Source organism: Bombyx mori, chromosome 1, assembly GCF_030269925.1.
Source record: "Bombyx mori chromosome 1, ASM3026992v2".
In the NCBI taxonomy this organism is placed as follows: domain Eukaryota; kingdom Metazoa; phylum Arthropoda; class Insecta; order Lepidoptera; family Bombycidae; genus Bombyx; species Bombyx mori.
In genome coordinates this window covers 13,539,519-13,565,181 of record NC_085107.1, presented here as the reverse complement: position 1 = coordinate 13,565,181, position 25,663 = coordinate 13,539,519, and the positions used below count along the sequence as shown (strand labels likewise).

The following is a 25,663-nucleotide window of genomic DNA, read 5'->3' as shown; positions in this document are numbered from 1 at the left end:
CAGTGTAATTGACAAGGACTCAAGGTTGCAAATAATGTAGCTTGCGATTCACTCCGAAGTTTGCATTTTGTGATACAGTGATACTGTTGTTATTAATATTATTTTGTAGATATTATTTGTTAGTTATTATTTGCGGTAGGCAGCGGCTTGGCTCTGCCCCTGGCATTGCTGAAGTCCATGGGCGACGGTAACCACTCACCATCAGGTGGGCCGTATGCCCGTATGCCTACAAAGGCAAAAAAAAAAAAAAAAAACAATTTCATTAGTATGTCAGCGTTTAACTTTTCCATTAAATTATTATTTCTAGTTGTATTAATTAGATTTCTACATTTTTATTATGTGCAAACTAAAATTAAACAGCTGTAAGATTAGCCATTGTATTAAATCTTATTTGTAGCTTAATGTAGAACTAGTAACTATCAGATAACTAGATTTTTATTGCCATTGTATTAAATTAATTACAGTTGTATTATAAGAGTAATAGAGGTCATTAACTAAAGTGAACTAGAAATACGTGTTAATTTCTAAGCTTTATTCCTTATCATAAATTATGATTACTCTATGTCTTACTTAATTATTGTAGTTTCTATTTATCTGTTTTATATGGAATGTTTTTAAGTTGCAGAGTAAGTATTGGAAATTAATCACTAATTATTTGCATGGGCTCCGTGTGGTAATAATAATGGGAAATATTAGCATAAATTTCAGATAGCCCAGTGGAGCCCTGGGTTTTTGATAGCAACTGCTGCAGATGTTGGGCATTAAGTATGCTAAATTAATGACATTAATAATAAGACAGCGAGCCATCGACACGGGGCAGAGCGGCCTCGCTGCAGCGGGCATTGGGCGGGCCCTGACTTAGGGGAGCCGATCATTCATTGACATTATAAATAGAGCGGTTCAACTAATGCCAATTCATGTTTACTACACGTATACACTGAATTATGACCTTGTAATCCCGGCTGCTGGATGGAACCGAAAGTCGTTTCGTGTCTATAAATCAGTTGTCATGACGTCATTGTGACCGAATTATCCGTACAAAATCACTACATACCGAAAGGACAATTATTATTCGACACGCCCGTGTAGACTGTAGGCCCACCGGTGACATGCACTCAATAGCCCCGAGCCGTTTTATTTAATTATTCTTTCATTTCAAATCCAACGTAGGAGATCAACTGGTGAACACCCAATTCTCACCAAAACAATGACGTGATAATTGTAAATAACATACCTTAAAAATGCACAATCACAAAAAATCACTGAACACTTGATTCTGCTAACGGTGCACTAATTGTAAATTTATTTTTACATAAAGCGATCGAATAAAAACATCGGCGCAATTATTGCAGGGCTTCGTTTATTCAACGCTTCGAAACTGTTTCCCCACTACATCGATCTCGCGGAAGTCGCGCGCGGCTCCGGCTCCGTGGCGAATGGAATGGAACGAAATAGAACGAAAGAACTGCGCCATTCGTTCCCATGAAGTGAGTCAGTGACGTCATTCATTCGACGGTTCGTTAAATTATTTCGTTATCACATGTTGAAGAATTATCCTTTCTTTCTTTAATACAACGAATTTTAAAAATCATACACGAAACAAAACTCCAAATTATTGCGCGTGTACTTGCATGCATGCATGTGTAATATTATCCACGGTTTAATATTTATTAACCCCTATTTTAATGATGTACCACTTTCAATTCCATTTAATATATTATTCGATAAAAAAATTGTAGGTTCTATTGTGTCATGAATTGAGTAAATTCTGATTAATCTAGAAAGTTATTTAAAATCGTTTAGGTGTGTGATAATTTCTATAGCTTTCGTGTGTCTGGGTTTATTAAACAAGATTATAGTTCAATGTGCATATCGAGTGGTGAAAGGCGATTTGGTATAAGCGACATTTATCTTTGTAATTATAAGTCGTTTTATTTGGTATTAGTATCAACAATTCGATGTTTGATTGTTTACCCCATTCAAATAGCTGAAGAAGTTTTTTTTAAACTTCAAATGGCTCTCCTGTAAAGTTACAAAAATGTCGCTTAAACTAAATAGCCTTTCACTCCTTTATATATGTAATGATTTCTTTTTTATTATTTTCTCGTCACATCTTGTAAAATATTAATAATACTCTGTTAATTTGAACTCGTCGCGGCTCAAAAGATAAAACGCCTGGTGTATTTGTATTGAACGAGCCGATAATGCCGGGTTTTAATTCTGCAGGCAGATACCAATATTTATTATAAAATTATATTGTTATAAATTATGTACATAACTCTTCGTTGCGAACGAATTCCACGAATAAAGAATGACATAGTATAATAAAAAATGAATTCAGCCAAAAATGTATCTGACCTCAAGTCTGAAAGCGGGTAGCGGCGCGGCGTTCACGTTGTGACCTCTATTCCGGTAACCTCAACACCAAGGGGGTAAAACCCATTCTTACTTAATTATAATAAATCTGGTCCTAATTCGGATGCAGAATAATTTTCATCGTTCTATTATGTCTATTTCGATTTACATTTTACATTTTTTGTTTTTTTTTGTTTTTAATTTTGTTCATTTTTTTCCCTATTTATTATAAAGATAATTTATATCTAATAATGTATTATAGTTTTTTTTTTTTAATTCTTTGATTCACGTCAAACTGTCATTTTTTATGTAACTTGATCTCCGTTCATTTTCTCCATTTCATTACTCTGAAAAACTAAATTGACTTTTATCTAAGGTGTTCAAGAAATCATAAGTACGTTTTTATGGTGGTAGAGGAGGCATAAATCGGGAAAATCCTCCTTACATAATTAAAGAACGGCCCCTTCACATCTCAAATAAAGATATTATTACACATGTAGTTTATTTAATCTATAAAAATAAATTTAATTAATTTCATAGGTAATAGTTTAATATAGTTGTACTTTTGATGGAGTTATTTCAACAATAAAAAATTGAGCATCTTTGTGGTGTATGATTCCATGTATTGGAATAAAGTATGAGAGGAAGTAGTTACGAATGCCATTTCCCAAAGCCATTATTCTGAAATTTGTTCTTAATTACCTTAAATTATATTACCGAGTACGTGCACCAGTGCACGGTGTATATTAAAATTTACTAACGCTAACCCTGTTATAAAAGAGAACCTGGTTACCAATTAAACTGCTAATGATATTCATTAATGACTAGCTGACCCGAAATCATTCGACGACACCCGACTTCATAGTGACTCAATCGATAAATAAAAGACCTAAACTTTTGTATAAAATAAACTTAAAACAAACAAAAGGAATCCGTCCGACGGGGGACACATCGAAGGAAAAAAACAATTGTTATTCTTATTTAATTCCGAGCATTTTCATATTTATCTAACTTTTAAACCTTCTCTGGACTTCCACAAATAATTCAAGACCAAAATTAGCCAAATCGGTCCAGCCGTTCTCGAGTTTTAGCGATACTAACGAACAGCCATTCATTTTTATATATATAGATAGTTCCAAAAAGTCAGATAGCTCGTTTGCTGGCTTATGATTAAAAAAAATAACAGTATCGATAAATGCATGGTGCTTTTCAGCACTTTTGTTTTTTTATATAAACTCTATCAACTAGAACTAAATTTAACAACGTATATCCCGCTTGTTGACTTAATAGTATAGATCCCCCATATGTGATAGCGTCGTGGTAAAGAGATCGTTCACACGTAGATATGTGGTTACTTATCGAGAGGGGTGTTCCTCTCAATTGTAATTGTATACTATGAATTGTGTGGGTTTTCGGAAAGCTTTACATTTTTGTAGGTATAGTGGCTCAGCAGTTGGGGAAATAAATACTTTGAAAGGGCTTTATAGCTACTTACCGTGGGCTATCGACGATCTTAGTGCACCTACCTAAGTGCACGATGGAATTCTAGATTTGAACGGTCCTATCCAAACGAATTAGAAGGAAGTGTGCTCGGTGTGCCATGGTCCTTAATTTTCAACGCTTTCGCGGGCTAATTCTAAAGATTTTACGTTTTATGAATCCAGTCATAATAGAAAATAGATAGTCTTACTATCTACGGACTCACTCGCCAACAGAAAAACATTACGCGAACATCTCTAAATTCACCTTAAAATATTTATACATAATAATATGTATAGTATATTTTATGTTGATTGTCATTAAAATCCTTCTAAAAGGCTAGATTGAAATAGATGATTTTTGGTGTACATTTTCGTGGGTCCCAGTTTTTGTGTTATAAGATTAGCTGAAGAAATACCCCAACGATAATTTAAAAAACACCGGCAATTTCCCATGACCGGATGCTGTTAAGTTAAACGGTCATGATAAATAAAAAAAAAAAAACATATTTGATCGGATATCGATGATTTAATCTTTTCAAACTGAATACTCATATTACATTTTAAACTTTCTTTGTATAATTTTCAAATTTTAATTTGTGGTAGATTAATATTTATTACATGATGTTATTCATTCATCGTGGAACGTAAAATTAAATGTATAAGTTATATGGAAAAATTGGAACTTGCCTGCCGGATTCGAACACTTTGCTTTGTTGCTCGATACAAGTAACAGGCCGTCTTATCCTTTAGGCCACGGCGACTTCGACTTTGTCGTTTTGGCTTCATAATGAAAGTATTACTTGGCGTTCATGCAAGAAGATCGTTCATCGATCGCTTGACCTTCTGGCTTGACCCGCAATGCAGTTCGACAATTTTCACTCATATACATTATAATTTCAATGCTTATTTTACAGAATTTCGTACACATGTCAATAATACGAGTATATCACTATATCTCTTTCGATTCGATATTGTAAATGTATGGAAATAATATTTTTATGCTAGTAGCGTCATTTAAAATATCGTCACAAGAAAAAATCTGAATCAGTAATTTAATTCCAAGGATAGCCATTCCATTGTTTGACGAGTAGGTAATTCGTTGTGAAAGAAAATCAACCGGCAAAATTGTATTATTTATGAATACAATACAGATGTAGGTAAATATCACTTAAATAAACCTCCTATTAAAATATAGTATTATGCTATTTAGCCATTACGAATTGTTAACGTCATCCCGTACATCGCTGCCGCTAAGCATTCTTACATGCCTGTTTGAAGGATGATGTTGGGACCTGGACGTCCAGTACAAAGTAACATTCTCGATTGGTAAAACTAAACTTGATGGGTTAGACCTTTTCGATTCTAGCACACTCAAAAAAAAGTTTGGACATTTTCGATTCTAGCACCCAAAAAATAGGTTGGACCTTTTCGATTCTAGCATACTCAATAAAAACTGTACATGAAATAACGGCTGCGAGGGAGTAATTCGATTTGATATTATCCATCGGTAAAGTTTCAATCTGGCAAGCTTGTCAAGTTCCCGACATCTAGTGTAGAGAGTAAACCGCTGTCAAAGCAACTGACATCGCGGTAAACCCCATACCTGTTATGTATTTTATTTGAATTCATTTTGAAAACGGTCTGGATTCAGAGAATTTTATTTGTTGAATTAATTTGATTAGCTATTAACCAGACGATACGTAATTATTATTTGAGATTACGCCCACCTCATCTACAAGTAGGTAGGCAGGAAGTATTACTACTCAGAAAGTACATAGTAACTGTCCAATTATTTGTGTATATTAGTAAGACAAAGCTGGTTTTTTAAACCTCCTATTAAAATACATAATACTATTAAAATATTTTTTAAACTCAAAGATGCTTGACCTCTAAAAGGTCGTTTCAGCAAAAAGGCCCAATAAGACTACGACAACTAAAATCTAAAGTAGCAACCTAGTGTTTACAAGTAATACGAGTATTATGGGTTCTTCTTCTTTAGTTTTTGGTTCCAGCACGGTTTGTGCATTAGCCAACGTCAAGTAAGATTTTTATAATTCGCCGGTTTAATTATTTACAGTTTATGAATCGTAAAAAACGAAGGCAACTTAATCAATCGGTATGAAATTAAATGAAATGAGATGAGATTATATGGGATGAAATATAATCTCAGTAAAATGGTGGTTATTTACTGAAACTTTTTAGTGGACTTTTTGGAGGAGCCCGAGAAGTTACGTTCAGCGGCTTTGTTTCACTTTCCCACACTCGCACATTTGTGCACTTTCACAGATACTAAACAGTTAAAAAACCAGCGTTATTACAAATTTAAACCCGAAGAAACACAAAATAGACAAAATAAACTAATCACACAACTTCACTCTTCGCGTTCCCGCCAAAAAGTTGTATTATATAATATGTACAATTTACATTTATTTTCTATCAACTTCAAAAAAAGAGGAGGTTCTTAATTACACTGCTTTTCATTTGTGTAACCTCAGAACTTTCTTCTAGGTGAATCGAGTTTGATGATTTATTTTTTTTATTTGAAAGTTGTTGTTTCCTATGTTGTCCATTGAAATTTAATGAAGAAACGACCAGCAGTCGTTTTTGATCTATCCTCATCCATATCCATATCCACAATAACATGAAACGTTAGATTTTGTGTTAGGATTGTAATTCTTAAAACATTACGAATTATTACATATACATTTTATTATTATATATTATTATTACATATAATTCTTACTTAAAACATTATTATACGAATAACCTTTTTTTTTTTAAATACAATGATCACGTTTTTGTACCTCCATTTATATACTTACCTATACCTACCTACTCATTTTACGAATTATAAGTAAAGGAAATTTTCACGAAAGCAATAATGACAAAGAAATCTGAGAGAAGAGGGAATTCGACTACAAAGAAGTTTTATTGTTTCGTAATGCTTTGATTGTGAGAAATTAAAAAGTAATTTTGTTAACAAATAATTTATTTTTTTCTTGGAAACGAAATCAAACATATTTCCTTAGATGTATTAAAGAATTCGTTTTGCTTAATTAACCAATAACTAGATGATGCCCGAGTTTTGCTCGGTTTTTTTTTTGATAACGCCATCTTGTTGTGTCTTTAAAGCAGTTAGTTGCCCTCAATTAAGAAAAATAGTATTATTATTCGCCAATAGATATCGGGAAGAGTTGATTATTGAAAACACGAATAAAACAACATTTTCTGAAAATAAATCGTAGCTAGATCGATTTATCGCCCCCGAAATCCCCTGTATACTAAATTTTATGAAAATCATTGGAGCAGTTTCCGAGATTCAGATTATATATATACAAGAATTGCTCGTTTAAAGGTATAAGATACAGTTTCATTGGTATGTTAGCTGGAATAATAATTATATTCGAGTAATATTCCTTTTAAAATTGCTAAAACAGTTAGTTTGTAAAAATAGAATGTAGTATAATTTCTAAGGAAATGACTTGTTTTGGCAAATCTCAAACAATTCTTTTACGGAAATTCGTCAATATGGAAAGGCGCCGAATTCGCGAAATGAGAAGGCACAAACTAAAAATGAATTAAAACATACTCATTAAATTAATTTAACGTACTCGTCTTCGACGGGCGTGTATGGGAACGAAGTCTCCTGGAACTTCGGCGGAGGACTGCTCTCGGGCTCTTCCTGCAATGGACTCTCGTAGATCAGGGTTTCCACCATGGACCCCTTTGAACTGCCAAATGATACCCTGCACAAACAATAAGATAAAATTAATTACCTGTCGTATTTTTTATAAATATGAAATAAGATGCATTTATTGAAGTTGTAATTCAAAATGTCTGTTTATTATAGGAAACGGCTTGACTGTGCCTCTAGCATTACTGAAGTCCATGAGGTGGACCGTATACAGGACTACCTACAAAAGGCAATTAAAAAATCAGAAACAGTTACTAAGCCATACATATATAATACACATAAATTAGTTATAGATAAGCAACTCAAGCACTCAACAAAAATGTTTACGGGGGTCGGCCACTAGATGGATTCGCTTCAATTAGTTTCTCATTGCTCCTATTGATGGCAGTAACAAATTGCCTATCCTATATTTTATTTTTTATGAAGGATTTCGTAAATTTCCAGAAACAACTAATTGAAAAAAATTAATGAATTTGTCTATAACAAATAAAGATTTGTATGATTATTAAAAAAAAATTCTGTGTTTAGTTACACAATAATTAAATACCTTAACTTTAACAACACATAAGTTTAGGGGCATCCGCTACAAGATGTCAATAGTTTCCATACAAAAAAAAAAATGTCTTAAAGTATCGCAGTTTCAGCGCACTGTCCCTGGGACACCAAAAATTAATGACGCTGCTTGTAAAAAAAATTGCTAATCAGTGTTTTAGCACAACGGCTACCCTACCTTTCAAACAGAAACGTAGAATTAGTTCCTGATAGAAATAGGTGAATGGTGGAAGACCGAGCGTGCTCCCAATATAGTCTCTAAAATCAGTAGTTAAGACCGTGTTTCTTTATCGTTTCTACATTGCTACGAACAGCTTATGTACAGTATTGTAAATAGTATCATATAACGTTAGGGATCACGAAGTTAACGTAGAGAAATTGGTAATGATGTCACTACTATTGATAGTAGGGAAGTGGTAGCAGCAGCTCGAAAAGCTAGGGGTCGCCTACCCGCATTTTTTATAAAAAAAAGGAAATTACTAGTCCTTATTTATATATTTCGTCTGTGCGTGTGTTTGTCACTGAACTCTTCCTAAACGGCTGGACCGATTTTAATGAAATTTTCTGTGTACGTTCAGGTGGATTCGGTTTAGATTTACAAATCAGCCCGGCAGATGGCACTGCAGTCGGTATCTAGGTTATTTATCTTTCCTAGAATTAATTTATATGGCAAAACAACGTTTGCCGGGCCAGCTAGTTATTGATAAAACTATCTGATGTAGATGGCTAATTTCATTAGAACACACAGGATTTCATTACAATAAGCGCGTCCAGCTTCCATAACGTATAAGTTACACTAGAAGACAAAAAGTAGTTTTAGTGTAGAAAGAAGGGTTAAGTTTTCAATAGAGCGTATCGTTGTTCTCAGCTATATCATATTATATCGGTATGTATAATAGGAACGTTTCCGGTTTATATAATTCGAAGCATTTCATTTACGAACATAACACTCAAAATTATCAGTAATTCCGTTGCACACTGTAGATTTATAACAAGAACGCGTAATTATACATCTTTGTTCAGTAGAAAGTATCGAGGTCATTTATCTGGAAATGTCGGTAAGTAGATTTGCACCTATTACAGAAGTCTTATTTAGATGTGGAGCTAAATAAATTTAGTTGACAGTGGCGCAATGAAATAATTTGATGAAATAAATAATAAAATTACGGTCTCCAGCTCTCTCTATCTATCTACTTACAACGAAAAAAAGACATAAAAAACTGTTATTATTAAATTTCATCAGAACTATTTATAATTCGTTTTTTTTATTAACTAAAAGGCTTTGTGTCTAAAGGATTCATCTTGTCATGTATCGTAATAATGCGTATCACATAAAATGTAAATTACATTTAGTTTTAAAATCCTTGCCAAATAAATTAGTTGGTGTTTGACAATCATCATCAGCAAATGAATAATTAAGATATTTGAAATGTTTCAAATAATAAATTAGAAATGATAAACGCGAGCTGAATTGTATAATTTTAACTATGTCCAAAGTCGCAAAAACCTAAGAAAATAATGCATTTTCAAAGCGTAGCTTAGCTAAAAATGATTGATCAATGATAACCTCATAGCTCAGGTGGTCTTAAATGATGTTAAATGGTTACCAAAGAGTCACAATTGCCTCAACTCATGTGACACATTTGTCATCGAAATTGATACACTACGCAATATGAATGCCGTCGAGGCGTGGTCATAGTCTCAGTTGATTTTATACCTAAATGTGTTTTCCACTTTATTACCGATTTAGGCTTAATTGCATTTTTTGATAAGTCGACGTCATAAAACTTGCTATCTCATTTATTAATGACACGTAGCAGCTGTTTGAAGCTTTCCCAAAAAGACGCAAATACAAAATGGAAAGTATGTCAAAGGTAACGTACCTAGTTCTCCGATCTTTATATTGTCAAAACAAATAAAATATAAGCAAGTACACAAAATAAAAAATAAAAACATAGTACTGTCAAATGTCCACGTCAATAGTTCATTTCAATCAAGACAATTGAGTGAAAAATTGGTGTTTGGTATTATACATCGTCCAGTATTTTTGTCTGGCGATAATATTTTATTGTTATTCCGCTCTTCGCAATAATTTGTTTAAAACAAACGTGAATATTTTTATAAATTATTTTGCATCGACAATTTCTCACTCGCTGGCTTTGTACTTACAATAACAATATTGCGACTACCAAACGAAAGTATTAGAACACCATCCACAATACAATTTGGATAACTTTCTAATCGACCGACTAAAGTCTCTCTAAGGTAAGTGCAAAGCAATCACGTAAACTTTTATACTGAACACGGCCCGTATCTGGCAGGAAACTACTTAACATTCGCTCTAACGTCTGTCCCACTTTACTACATATAACAGACATTAAATTCTAGCATTCCCGTACATTCTGGCTCTCATAGAGTTACGTAAGGAACACAAGACCGAATTGCTCTAATAAAGTTTTCGGGGCAGAGGAAACAATTGCTCGGACGCAACAATAGTAATGTCAGCAGTATCTGCTTCCAATGTCGATTACGGACTATTACCAATTTCAGCGTTGAATTACTCCATCAATGGAAAAAAATAATCTTGTATAATTTGGGTAATGAGAGTAAAAAATATTAGAAATGCGAAAATTACAGACCTGCAATTTTTTACTGGTGGTAGGACCTCTTGTGAGTCCGCGCGGGTAGGTACCACCACCCTGCCTATTTCTGCCGTGAAGCAGTAATGCGTTTCGGTTTGAAGGGTGGGGCAGCCGTTGTAACTATACTTGGGACTTTAGAACTTATCTCAAGGTGGGTGGTGCACTTACGTTGTAGATATCTATGGGCTCCAGTAACCACTTAACACCACACATCCACACATCTAAGCAATCATAAATAAATAAATAAATTACATATACGAGTATATTTTACATATTGTTTTATTCGAAGATATGGCTAAGGAACCAAAAGCATCAAAATTCGATCCGAACACCGAAGCGTTCCAGATGCGAGCGCAGTGGAAAAAGGTTGACAATTGTCGGGCCCTTTGGTTTGAAAGATGGAGCTGGTTATTGGACGAAAGGAAGTAAGATAAATATATCTACTACCTACAATATCATATTGTTAATTTTCAGCAATTGGAAAATGGTGTAGAAGTAATTATGTCGGTAAACACAATTGAAATTTTTAATCTTGTTGTGGTCTTGTTTGATAAGCATTTAACGGGACATTCTAGAAAGATTAGAAGAGAAAGAAGAAATTAAAGTACCACGAGAATCACGATAATATGAGACATATTTATGACATTCATTTATTATTATTTTATGTAGCGTACAATCGTTTTTTAATGCACTACAACACAATTGAAAGTCGCGAAAATGTTTCTATGTGAACATGTAACTCCGGTCATTAGAAAATTCTATAGCAAATCTAATGCATTTTTTTGCATGCATATTTTATATTTTTTTGTATGAACGTTTTTCATATATGTACATATTTCAATCTTTTGTTTTCGGTCTTATTAAGTAAAATTTACTTTAACAGTGATATCGATTAGACGAGAAACATACATAAAAATAGTCATCATCATCATTTCAGCCTATCGCCGTCCACTGCTGAACATAGGCCTCTCCAATAGATTTCCAGTGCGACCAGTCCATTGCCACCTGCATCCAACGAGACTCAGCGCTTTTTACTAGGTCGTCGGTCCATCTAGTAGGTGGCCGTCCCACACTGCGCTTGCCAGTACGTGGTCGCCACTCCAGGATCTTTCTGCCCCATGGACCGTCCTCTCTTCGTGCTATGTGGCCGGCCCATATAAACAGTAAAATACCGTATTATACACCTTTTAAATCCTCATCTATTTTATTAAAACTTGCATTAAATTGACCTTAGAAAGCGTTCACACGATGTCGTCTCATCTTTCCATGTACCCAAGCATTTCTCTTTGCTTGATTGAATTTTCGCACCGATATACCATACTCGGATTACGAAACTGTTTTTCTATAGCCTGATTAAATTATCTATATACAATGTTATTTGTAACCAACGCAATAATTATTCTACGCCGAGTGCCCATACGCGACTACGAACGAAATGAATTAAAACTAGATATTTACGTAATCCGTCCTGTTTACAAGTGAACGAACTGCAATATTTTTTGTTCTCGTCAAGAATTAGATATGTGGATAATATATAATATGTGGATAAGTAAAACTGTATGTGTATTCTGACTCTTACTTGGGACAAAAAAATAATATCTCTTACTAATTATCTATATATGAAGTCGTCGTGGCCTAACGGATAAGACGTCCGGTGCATTCGTGTTGAGCGATGCACCGGTGTTCGAATCCCGCAGGCGGGTACCAATTTTTCTAATGAAATACGTACTCAATAAATGTTCACGATTGATTTCCACGGTGAAGGAATAACATCGTGTAATAAAAATGAAACCCGCAAAATTATAATTTGCGTAATTACTGGTGGTAGGATATCTTGTGAGTCCGCACGGGTAGGTACCACCACCCTGCCTATTTCTGCCGTGAAGCAGTAATGCGTTTCGGTTTGAAGGGTGGGGCAGCCGTTGTAACTATAATGGAGACCTTAGAACTTATATCTCAAGGTGGGTGGCGCATTTACGTTGTAGATGTCTTAACATCACTTAACATCAGGTGGGCTGTGAGCTCGTCCACTCATCTAAGCAATAAAAAAATATATATACGTGAAGCAAAAACATTGTACTCTTTTTTTTCGAAAATTGCGCGGACGGAGTAGTATGAAATTTCCCACACTTATAGAGAATATAGAGGAGGAGTGCAGAATGCTAATATAAACAATACATTAAATCAATAAATAAAAACATTACACACACTACCATGTATTTGACACACACACGTATGTAAACGATTTGCTTAAAGTGTGGTCAAATTGAGAATAGATTAATATTGTTTGTCTTGAAATACTATTTGTCTATAGTGTAGTCTTGGCGAAATCTAAGATAGAAGTTAATAGTATTTGACAATAGAACCATAATAATATTCAAACTTATAATTTCCAATTAATTATAGTCAAATTTCGACTACCGGGAGTTCAGTAGTTATTATAAAAATCACATTTTTTTTATTTGTTTATATCGAGCTCATGGCGTACCTGATTTCAATTGGTTTTCATAGCCTATAGACATCACCTGTGAATCTCACTACCTACCTTGAGACATCAGTTCGAAGTCTCAATAGTGTGCTGCAAAAATATATGTGTAGTTGGTGATTACGATTCGTGCGATCTTAAAATGTACCTTTTATCAATTATAATTGTAGAATTAGTATATTGAAAAGGTACATTACAATACAAAATGTATATTGAAAAGGTAAATACCTAAATACTGTAATATTAGGCACAGTATTAGAATTTTGAATGTTTTGTTTAAACATCAAATCTAGGTGTCGTCCGATCACTATTACATAATATATATTCAAACGAAGATTAGGTAAATAGAGTATATATGTATATACGTGAAAAGTAGTGGAAAAGCATTTCAATCAGATAATGTTAAGATTTACATTACCGATCCTTTCTGCTTCTTCGGCTGCTCTGATTTCCACACATTGTTTTTATACTAGCTATAGGTACAAACTAATTGTTTTTTACATATTAAACAGTAATTTAATACAATAAGTCGGTATCTTATTACATTACAATGATTTTATAAGTAATCGAAATTGTAATAATATCACAGAAAAGCCACGCATGAAGTTTTACAAAGTCGCTTCCTCTGTCCCTATATCTGTCTGTCCCTATATATGCTTAAATCTTTAAAACTACGCAACGGATTTTGATGCGGTTTTTTTTAATACATAGAGTGATTGAAGAGGATTGAAATTAAATTAGTGTAGAAATCAATAACAAATCTCAGTTTTCGAAGCGAAGCGAGGTCGGGTCGCTAGTAATGTAATAAACGGCTCCTTTATATTGGATAGCAGTTTTCGATATTGCGTGCGTTTTTGGAGTTGGGCCAGCTGACTACTTGTACTGCTCTGCAGCTACTTCAAAGTGTAAAGACATTCGTTACGGAAATCAAAAAGATCATGAACACGAAGTTTTCGTGCGAAACCAATGTCAAACAGGATTGTTCCTAGTCCACGAACGATCTCTACAACCGTATTAAATCATGAGAATAAACGTTCAATTCACTATTACGTAACAAATTTGGTTGCGATTTTTTTACTTTTTTATTGCCCTTGTAGGCAGACGGGCGTACGGCCCACCTGATGGTGAGTGGTTACCGTCGCCCATGGACTTCAGCAATGCCAGGGGCAGAGCCAAGCCGCTGCCTACCGCTTAATACTCTCCACAAGCCTCTTCTAAAGAAGGACATATACGAATTTCGAGATCCTAACCCTTTCGATTATTTAATAACAACTAAATATAACAATGAATTGCTGTTCGTTAGTCTCGCTAAAACTCAGAACGGCAGGACCAATTTGGCTAATTTTGGTCTTGAATTATTTGTGGAAGTCCAGAGAAGGTTTAAAAGGTAATTAAATTTGAAAATGCTCGGAATTAAATAAAAATAACAATTTTGTTTTTCCTTTGATGTGTCCCCCGTCGGACGGATTCCTTTTGTTTATTTTATATAAAAGTTTAGGTCTTTTATTTATCGATTGAGGCACTACGAAGTCTGTCGGGTCAGCTAGTAACAACTAAAACTCTTTATAGAATTAAATTTTCACTGTCCAAGAAAAATTACCTAATTATTTTGCTTCGAAACGACGAGCACATAAAACGTCAGCTTTTAAATGAGTACCTATCTGATATCGACCACACCGTGACCTTGAACGGAAAGTCAAAGTGTAATTTGTGCTTTTAGACAAACGTTAGCGGAGGCGGACGCCATCCGTCGCGAGGCCGCTTCGACCCTGGCGCAGGTCAAAGAGACGGAAACCACCAAGGCACTCAAGCCGGTCCCCGTCACGACTACCGGACTCATCGGCTGGCTCGCTACTAAGTACGTTATATGATTAACGATATCCCTATCTGATTCTAAGAATAGCTTTTTAGCCTTCTACCCGAGAGGGGTGTGACGTTTTCCAAGTATAGGATGTATTTATGTTTTTCGATTTCTTTACCATGTATTGTTGTAGCCTTAACAACTTAGCATACGAGGTGTTGCATTTATAAACAGTAAAGGGGAGTAGGTATATATATTTTTTATCCATTAAATTGTAACAATACGGGTAAACAATAAAATCTAATTAATAGTCAATTCCACTACAGTGTGGTGTGCAAGAAATTAGTGATATTTTGATAGTTCAACAGTTTTTAGACATGTGTAATTGTGTTACTCTGGTATAAAAAAACTTGGTGTCACGATCACCAGGCACCAAGCAGGTATTTTTATTGCCTTTGTAGGCAGACGATCATACGGACCACCTGATGGTGAGTGGTAACCGTCGTCCGTGGCCGTCAGCAATGCCAGGGACAGAGCCAAGCCGCTGCCTACCGTATATAATAAATTATAAATAATGAAAATAAACTATTATACATGGCATGGTAGCTGAAAACAGGATGTGAACAAACTTTTCATTTTACAATATATAGAGGCTACAAATAAATAAATAAATGGTGGTTAAATAATGATGAGGTTTCAAAGCATGTTTTTATTTTAGACAAAACTTGGTAAAACAAATGCTAATAAAATCTAAATTCTCAAATGTTTTATTATAATATTTGAATCTTAAATGAAATCCATGATAATTGTGCATTGAATTTCTCTTTGTTCGAGTAGTGCTTGAATCGCGATTCAGTGTGGTGGCAAGCGAAGGATTCGGGGTACTCTATTTGCGCGTTTTCCACCAATCCCTGACATAAAGCTTAAGTACACGTACTTTGTTTTGAAAATTTAAAAACTGTTTTTTTTTTTCTTGAGAAATTTAATAAGAAAAAGTTATAAGTTAAATTAAACAAACAATAAAATCGCAAAAGTGTTTTGCAATTACTAATTTTTTCGGTAATAATTTTTTTTCTTCCTTCTACTCAATATTTCAATGAATACTAACGAATTTACTGCGCCCCAAGTATTGAAAGATAAGCCAGTTGTTAAAAATATTATGAAAACCTGAATCAATAATAGCATTTTTGAATTTACGTTAACAATATCAATTTTTAATAAGTTAGGCACAAATTTCAAAGGACCTTTTTTTATAGAAAATAATTATTAGTATAGTAACGAAAACCTAAAATAGCGCTAAATGGATAGATCGATGAAAGTTCCTTTAAAAATAAAATTCTTTATCGTATAAAAACCGTAATCATTTCATAATGGTATATAAAAGGTCAACACTAAAATCCTGTGTGCTTAATGCGAGTTTTTTAACGTACTCGATAGCGTAAAAGTTAGCTCATATTTGTATGGAGTGGGATCGTTTGCGTACGTTTGTCGCTAAAGGCGCTGTTCCAACTGCATACGAAAATGGCTTAACTTTTACGCTATCGAGAACGTTAAGAAACTCGCACTAAGCACACTGATCAGGTTAAAGGTGTCATTTTAATATTTTTTTCTACGCAATTCCGCATGGAATGAACCTCCTTCTAAGGATTCTCTAAAGTTAAGCATATTCTTTTTCGAACTTGGTACGAGGAGTGTGCTCAGTCAGGTAGCGATCTGTGCCCCTGGTACTGCTGGTATCTATGAGCATTGGTGAACCGCTCCACTAATGGTGAGTGCCGATGGGCCATATGCTTGACGGGGAGGATATTAGCAAATCTGGTAATTATTGTACGCAAGGATAGGGTTTTTTTTTCTACAGCGCTGTGCGAATCAACTATAAGCTTATAATCGATTTTCATCCGGTTGCTGGCTTTACTATAGTTAATGAAACATCCGGTTGGGATATGTTTACGTTTTGATAGAAATACAAAATAATTACTTTGGTTCTTTTTACGCAGGACGTACCTATTACTCAACATTTCTTTTATATTCATTTTAGGTATCTATGTATATCGTGGTATGAACATTAGATTAAACTAAAGCTTTTTAATTTACCATTTTACTATATTTAAAAATGTTAATGTTCACTGGAATCTGTACTCCATAATATTTCAAAAACGTTTCACCGAAGCGAAGTTGCAATCAACGTGAAAGGCTCCATGCAATAAACGAGTGATGAGAAAGTAGTTCAGACGTATGAAAAGACGATATTATGCAAGATTCGGTTTGAAGGAGGCTTTCCTTTTTGCGAGCGAACCCCGCTGAATTGGACGTCCTTTCCGCAAACATGCACCGAGCGGTGCACGAGCGTGCATCACGGCGATGAAAATTTAAGCCACGTCACGACGTTTTAATAACACACTTATACGCTTCATTTCAGGCCGGAGTGCAAGCTAGAAATCTATACGTCATGGTTATCGAAAATACCAGTGAGGTTGCCCGACGCCTGGGACAATAAGGACTACGTTTCAAAGTGAAAAAAAATCACAAAACCTACCTTTTAAATTTCTCGAAGTTCGTTAATAAATTTTACAAATTCTGCTTCGTTTGAATTATTAATCTGACGAAGACACAGAGCATAGTGACTATAGCGAGTAGATAATTATCGTGACCTATTAAAACGTTGTCGTCTCTAATTATATTCAAGGGCCCGGACAGCGGCTAGCGCAAGCCTATTTGTTCCACTTGAAACTCTCATGATGCATGCATGTATCGATCGGAGGCACGCTGCAGTGTCGCTCCGAAATACTCTCGACACGTTCTCGCCGTACTTAACTAGTTCATTGAGCATTTCCTTCGTAGCCAATATTTTGACCTCGAATCAACATAATTGGGCTTCTAAAATTTATAATCATATTATGCTTGCTTCTCTATGATTTAAAGATTTGCAATAATAAAATATGTATGTACCTATTTGTTTAGAGGCAGTCAGAAATAGGCTTTATGCAATATGTTCAAGTCATTTACCATTTAGGCCTATAGTACACGGTCATAGTACGGCTCATTGGTATAAAATTATTTTGAAAATCATTATATATTAATTACAGTAGCAGAAACAATAATTGCGTCCAAATAATCTCATCACAAAAATTGCATATGTGATTATATAAATATATTTTCATATAATATAATGTAATAAAATATATATATTATAATGATATTAAGAACCAACATGGCGGTAAGTCAATGCTACGAGTATTTATATGGTTTTCATAAATGTAATTTACTGTGTTAAAAATAAAGAATATAATTTAATTTCATTGTAGAAATGTTAAAGAGCACCACTGTATTTCAAACAAAATTAAAACGGTTTCTTTGAAATAATTCATAATTTTCACATGCACTTTGTTGCAGGGTACTAAAAATAAACGGCTTTCAGAATAAATTGTCGCGTTATGATCATTTTACTGCTCGTGAAATTCGGGTATACTGTATTATTACAAATGTTACAAGGTAATTTCGTTACAAACAAAGTTGGTACCGCCATCAAAGCGTGCCGCCCCGCATGGTACGTTTTAGTTCAATATTGAATCACTCACCTTTTCAACGATGTATGTTTGGTACCATTGCTCAGCAGCTTGTGCTTTGGTTTGTCAAAAACTCCAGTAGGAGTCGATGAGGATATGGTGAGATCGCTCGTGAAGGAGCTAGTGGACGATTCTTTGGATATATTAGTCCTGGCCCTCCTGGCTGCTGACTCGGGACTGCCGGGGCTCCCGACCAGTTCGAGTGCCATTCGGCCCTTTCCAGGAACTGGCGGAGGCTTCTGATCCACCGGCACGATGTAGGACAGCATTGTTGCTGTGCTCAAAGTCTTAAAACTTCAAAACTCTCACTCGCAACTTATGTGTTGGTGTCCATTTTGATGCGAACTAGTTTATTTTAATGTCCGTATTAAAACACTTTGACACAAGTGAGATCTGAAAATAAAGAACGAATTTATTGAATTGTGAGCATATGGATAACGAACAAAGTATCAGTTTGAATATTTACTGCATTAAAAATCAAATTGGCAATGCGTTTTAAATTATAACCTTGCAAAATCACCTTCACCTTAAATCTATTAATAAACAGCGCTACGCTGTTTTCCGCGTGAATGAGGGGACGACAACAATTATATTAGTCATGATAGACTTCTCTTATTCTCAAACGAATGCGAATGCTAAAATTTAATAATTTGCGAATGCAACGAATTTAATTACTTTATAAGAACGAGCTTCCTTGTACCACCTTCAATAAATCGAATGTTGAACGTGTGTATATGTATAAATAAAAGTCAAAGGTTTGGAATTTCCAAAAACAAAAAAAAATGTACACTATTCAATGCCGATTTGATTCGTGAGCCCGTTGTGGTGCGATAAATATAGTATCAGCTTGAGAAAAACATCTGTTGTGAAAAAATTCACATGGAAATTATCTTTTTCCATTAAAACACGAGTAAACATTACGCTTGTAGAACGAGAACGTCCTTGATCTTGAATGAATCGAGAATCTGTACCGCGTAGCCTTTATACTGTCTACAGGAGAAAATACTTTTATCTTATCGTTACAACATGTGCGGCTTCTGTTTGAAATAACTAAACGTTAAAATACATGGATGTGTTTGTAAGTTTTGCGGAGCATTCATGCGTTTCGGTTTGAAGGGTGAGTGAGCCATTTTTACAACGGAATAATTAAAATTTCAGCTATGTTTTTGAATGCGAGCACCATTCCGGCCATAGATTATACACTTAAATTCCGGCTGTGACGGCTTTGGTTTTCGGAAACAATTGACACCGTACGGGCGAGTTCAATTATGTCAATAAATGTAAAAAGTTTCTGACAGATAATGTTCCGATAGACACGTGATTCATTGGCATCGTATTTTATGCTTTTATTTATTTGTGGAACTTCGCCACAATCTTGTGTACACAGTTATAGTTGATGTTCTACATTAAATTTTCACTAATGAATTGAATATTAATTAGATGTGTTTTTGTTTACTGAACTGAACGATAAGAAGGATCAATGTAAAACGTCGAAGAAGATTTTCAATATACATATTAGAAAGAGGTTTGCGTTTTTTCTCACGCTACAGAGAACAAACGAGAAGTCATGTTGCTTTAATTTAATAATGACAATGTGCAGTCGACGTGCACCACTGAGCTCACATCGCTTGTTCCACATCTTGCCTTTGCCAAGGTCAGAAGCAATTACGTGCATGATTTTAGATAATCATCTAAATATAGGTACCTACGCTTTGTACACCTTCAGCGCCTCACTTCATAATTTTGAATCATCTTTTTTTTTTCGCTTTTAAAAAAATACCATTAACTTATTTAGCTCGGAGAGAGATGTTCAATCAATGTATTTATAATTAATTAATGTACGACGTTTTAAATAGATAATGCTTATTTTTCAACGATGATTCATTTCGATCGTTACGTGATTGATGTTGCAATTAAAATGAGCGTACGCATGTTTCATTACATGCTTAGGAACTTTTTTTTTTTATATTAATCTATGTTTTATTATACGGTATAAAATAAATTAAAAACTCTGCTCTGCGGCCAAATCTCATTTACGTTAAGTCGGTACAAATTCTATAAAAATATACGCCACAAAGTTTTAATTTATTTATTTATTTATTTCTAAACTGTAATACAAAATAGTTCCGTATCCATGCTCTCTCCATTTCCTATAGCGTTTTTTTCTCGGTTTCTTTAGTAACTATAACTCCATAAATAAAGATGAACTCTATCATCTTCTATCAAGTCAATAAAAAGATGACGGATAAAATAAATTTATATAAAAAAAATTATATTTAAACATCATTTTCCCCTTTGTTTGTCAACCGAGATTCTATTTTTTGCTCTTGTTTAAGTAATTATCTATGGCTATACAAGCATAAAGGTAGTATATAAAAAGGTCTTTACGTATGTTTTTTTTTTTCAAAATAAAATAATATATGTAATACAAACACAAAAGAAAAGAACACTAAAAAAAACTTTAAGTTTCAAAATTATAGTCGATTTTCCATTGTTTAGCGAACACTACTAGAGTGTACATAAATGTTTTCGATCGTGCATATTTCCCCTCCCGAGTCCCGGTATGAAATAAATTGTTGACTAGCTCCGGTGCCGTCACAACTAACTACCTTAGAATAAGGAACTTCCCACGTTGAACATTTACTTAACGGCTCAAAGCTGGAGATGGATCTCGGGTTCAAAGAACGTATTTACGAAAGTCACATCATGTATGTACGTAATGCGGAGTGCTTTCGAGATAACTCCCGATTGATACTCTTTTTGCAGTGTATTACCTGACATTGTTCAAAGCTGCTTCTAAGATGTCAATTGGGTACGAAGTGTACCAGAATAAAAATATAGTACTTTAATAATAAACCATAACTTCAGCTGTTAGCTCATATAAAACTTTTTTATCGTATCATTTTTATTTTACCTACAATTATTTTTCTCAACATTTTTATTATTTTTATTTACTGGTGGTAGAACCTCTTGTGATCCGCGCGGGTAGGTACCACAGCCCCGCCTATTTCTGCCGTGAAGCAGTAATGCGTTTCGGTTTGAAGGGTGAGGCAGCCGTTGTAACTATATTGAGATCTTAGAACTTATAACTCAAGGTGGGTGGCGCATTTACGTTGTAGATGGTCTATGGGCTTCAGTAACCACATAACACCAGGTGGGCTATGAGCTCATCCATCCATCTAAGCAATAAAAAAAATCTAGTTTTCAAATTAATTTTATATATGATATACAGATTAAATAGATTGTATATGGTGAATGCGTTTGCCATCTCCCATGAAAACATCAATTAAACAAACATAAACTAACTGAATAATATTTCTAGAATGTAGACAACAGTAAAGTTATAATTTTAAGTCAATAGAAATTACGAAATAAATTTATTTCACGTGGAACTCTAAAACGCTAAAAAAAAGTTTGGTACATCTTCTCCGACAAACAGATTTTTCGACCAATATTTTTTTTGAGTAGCTATTAACGTGTTTAGTAAATTAACAGTTAATATTGAAAGCGTTTTTTCTTTCACGAAAAGTGTGTCAATAGTAAAACAAAAAAGAAAATCTGAATAGATAATACATATAGATTCACTATATCTTGAGGAATCAGATTATGGTCGAATTTCGATCATTCGACGCACACGACATATTACAGTGTTTTGATAAGCTTTCTTCTTTTCAGCGCGTCTCTTAAGACGAAAAACCGACAATACAGGCCTTACTCGGCAAATCATCTCTACGTAACTGATCTCGCAAACGCGTAATTCGCTTAGATATTATCTTTATATTTAATGTTTTCAATGCTAATATGAAACAAATTTATACAGTAATAAATAGGGCGTGTGCCTGCCCGTATCCTAAGCAAGCGAGGAATAGTGCATTTGAAATCGAAGCGAAGGTCAGACGTTATTCCAACACAATTCGTAGGGTAGGCTTAACGTTAACTGGTAAAATTGTCCGGTGATTGCTCTAGGATACATAAATTAATTCGAAAATAAATATCATTCGATCTGGATCAGTCCAAGACAGATTTACGTGTTTCTTACGTGATCTTGTTTAATCAACAAATAACGCGTCAAAATGACAAACATAATTTGGAGCACTTTCGGTGGAACCACAACGAAATTTTGGATTGAATTGAATCTCCACAATAAAAAACCTGCAACACTAACTTTCTATTTAGCCAACATTATCATATCAGCAACAAGAAACTTATCGATGTGCATAAAGAAACTCGTATTAGAAAAAAATCGTATAACTTTAAAAATGTTGTCAACAGATGATGTAAATGAGACACTACATTAGGTATTATTAGATCATTTAACCTTTCAATCATTGATTTCTAGACATTACGTCATCTATATATAGGTACAGAGCGACATAAAACTCGTACTCAAGTATCCACACCGTTCTCTATTTCTAGCCATGGAGGAGTTTTAGTGTTATCAATTTAAGTATTTGAAAATAGTCAGCTTGTTAAAAAAAGATTAAAATATTATATAAATTATATAAATACTAAATATGAACTTAAATTCTGATGTGTCGATGTGATTATGATCGAATTTCGGTTTTTGGGCGAATAATCATATTAGAAATTTGTGAAACAATATACCGGAATGAAATATGTACGTAAAATAGTTTCTTTGTTTTTACTGCATAAAAATGTATGGTTGGAAATAAAGATTTGAACACGATCTATGTGTTCGTATCTTCAATTAAGTGCTTATTGATGATAAATAAAATTAAAACTTAATGTTTTGTCAAATCAATATGACGTCAACGATAATGAACAGTACCTACTTAGTACCAAAGGAATTCTTGGTTAATCTGCTTCTATAAAGATTTAGTTTAAGGCACTGCTCACTGCGGCTTCTGTCCGTACAAAGATTGGCTAAAAATATCAATTGCTTTTAACGAGGCTTATGACGTTTCGTTGATGACGGTAAATCGCGAAATGCGTAGATAGTTACATGGCGCGCGTCATCATTACTCTTCGTGTTAGTTATTGTACACTTAATATTTTGGAAATTAGGAACATAATACATGTAATAGGTTGGGGAAAAAGTCTTTTCGCATTATAGTATGTATGAATTTGTAATAAAATCTCTTTGACTAAACTATTTGTATCTATCTGGCTGGTTTTGGTATCATTAAAAGTGTAAATTTTAAAGAAGATAATTCCAAATTCAAATTAGGAATATGTGTGATTTTTATTTATTTTTTGTACTGTCAAGATGAGTGAATCTAATGAAGAAATTCGATACATTTTCAAATTTTTCTACAAAAAAGATAAAAATGCAACGCAAGCCGCGGAAAAAATTTGCAATTTTATAGACCTAGTGCAGTGTCTGTGAGAGTAGCACAAAATCCGGAAATTTTGATGTCAAAGATGCACGTCGCTCTGTCCACCCTATTACGGATAAAATGGATGCCATTTTTGAGAAATTGGAGCAAGACGTCAATTGGGAATTGACTACAAAACAGTTTTGGCGCATTTGAAAAAAACTGGGTACACAAAAAAGCTCGTTAATGGGTACCTCACGAGCTCACTAAAAGAAACCTAATGAACCGTGTACTCATTTGTGATTCTCTATTACCACATAATGAAACTGAACCATTTTTGAAGAAGCTGATAACTGGTGATGAAAAGTGGATCACGTTCGACAAGAATGTGCGAAAAAGGTCGTAGTCAAAGGCCGGTCAGGGTTCACAGACTATGTCGAAACCCCGGTTAACTCGCAACAAGGTGATGCTGTGTGTGTGGTGGGATTGGAAAGGCATTATCCATTATGAGCTGTTACCACCAGGCAGGACCATCGATTCTGAACTCTACTGCGAACAACTGATGAGATTAAAGCAAGAAGTTGATAGAAAGCGGCCGGAATTAATCAACAGAAGGGGTGTGGTTTTTCATTATGATAACACTAGACCTCACACATCTTTAGCCACTCAGCAAAAACTAAGAGAGCTTGGCTGGGAGGTGTTAATGCATCCGCCGTATAGTACTGACCTTGCACCTTCAGATTTCCACTTGTTTCGGTCTTTTCAGGATTATTTAGGCAGTGTCAGGTTAACATCACGAGAGGACTGCCAAAAGCAATTGTCGCGGTATTTTGATCAGAAGCCCAAAAATTCCTATAGCAATGGGATCATGTCTCTACCTACAAGATGGAAAAAAGTTATTGAAAAAAATGGTACCTACATACTTTAGTTAAATGTAAATAAACACTATTAAAAAATGTTGTGAATTTTTTTAAAAATTGCGATGAAACTTTTTCCCCAACCGATTATGCAAAAATCGGTAGTTAATAAATATACCTCTATATTTATTTATATATTATTTATATTATAAGATATTGTTCAAGATTTAGAATTATAAAACATTAATTGACAGCATGCTTCGTACGAAGCGCTGCTGAAATTGGTTCTTAAGGACTTCGTAAACATTTACTGGTGGTAGGACCTCTTGTGAGTCCGCGCGGGTGGATACCACCACCCTGCCTATTTCTGCCGTGAAGCAGTAATGCGTTTCGATTTGAAGGGTGGGGCAGCCGTTGTAGCTCATACTTGAGACCTTAGTACTTATATCTCAAGGCGGGTGGCGCATTTACGTTGTGGATGTCTATGGGCTCCAGTAACCACTTAACACCAGGTGGGCTATGAGCTCGTCCACCCATCTAAGCAATAAAGAAATAAAAAATATGTTATTTTTTTCAGCTTAATCTCGTGTCTATTATTTTCATATTTCCGGCGCTTAAGATACCTTATAGTCCTTGACGTCACGGGCTACTCTGATGATGGGTGACGTAACGAAACTTATTATTACTTCAATAACTAAGGCGTGGCGCTCTCATCGAGGCACCCTGCGACGCGATATTGAGCCGTCTTTCCATGTTCCAAATTAAGAAATATGTCTAATACGTTTTGCGTGGCCCTACAGGTCTGAAAACACCGCTGAGTTTCTCGCCGGGTCTTCTCAGCAGGTCGCAATTCCGATCCGGTAGTAGATTCATTCGCGAAGCAGCGGCTCTTGAGTTGTTATGTCTTCTTCGGAGACACTCGGGCAGCTGTTAACAAATCCCACCCCTCCTGGC

At 34.7% G+C, this 25,663-nt stretch overlaps 2 protein-coding genes across 4 annotated transcripts in view; one reads left to right on the top strand and one right to left on the bottom strand.

The window, feature by feature from the left end:
- LOC101736230 (uncharacterized) overlaps window positions 1-25,663 on the bottom strand; it is a 56,925-nt gene that overhangs the window by 12,767 nt on the left and 18,495 nt on the right. For both annotated transcript variants that reach the window (XM_012691228.4, XM_038019315.2), the window contains exons 2-3: window positions 18,589-18,969; window positions 7,448-7,582 (exon numbers count right to left, since the gene is read on the bottom strand). In XM_012691228.4, the coding sequence (XP_012546682.2) occupies window positions 7,448-7,582; window positions 18,589-18,845 (392 nt within the window). In that variant the 5' untranslated portion in view covers window positions 18,846-18,969. The remainder of the gene's footprint in view (window positions 1-7,447; window positions 7,583-18,588; window positions 18,970-25,663) is intronic.
- Window positions 9,739-17,590, top strand: LOC101736361 (uncharacterized). Of its 2 annotated transcripts, none has more exons than XM_021348655.3 (4): window positions 9,739-9,956; window positions 11,014-11,149; window positions 14,930-15,067; window positions 17,430-17,590. In XM_021348655.3, the coding sequence occupies exons 2-4, from the start codon at window positions 11,016-11,018 to the stop codon at window positions 17,524-17,526; spliced, it is 369 nt and encodes a 122-aa protein (XP_021204330.1). In that variant the 5' UTR covers window positions 9,739-9,956; window positions 11,014-11,015; the 3' UTR covers window positions 17,527-17,590. The 2 variants fall into 2 exon arrangements, with proteins under 2 accessions (XP_021204330.1, XP_004927189.1); XM_004927132.4 differs by lacking the exon at window positions 9,739-9,956 and adding an exon at window positions 10,047-10,347.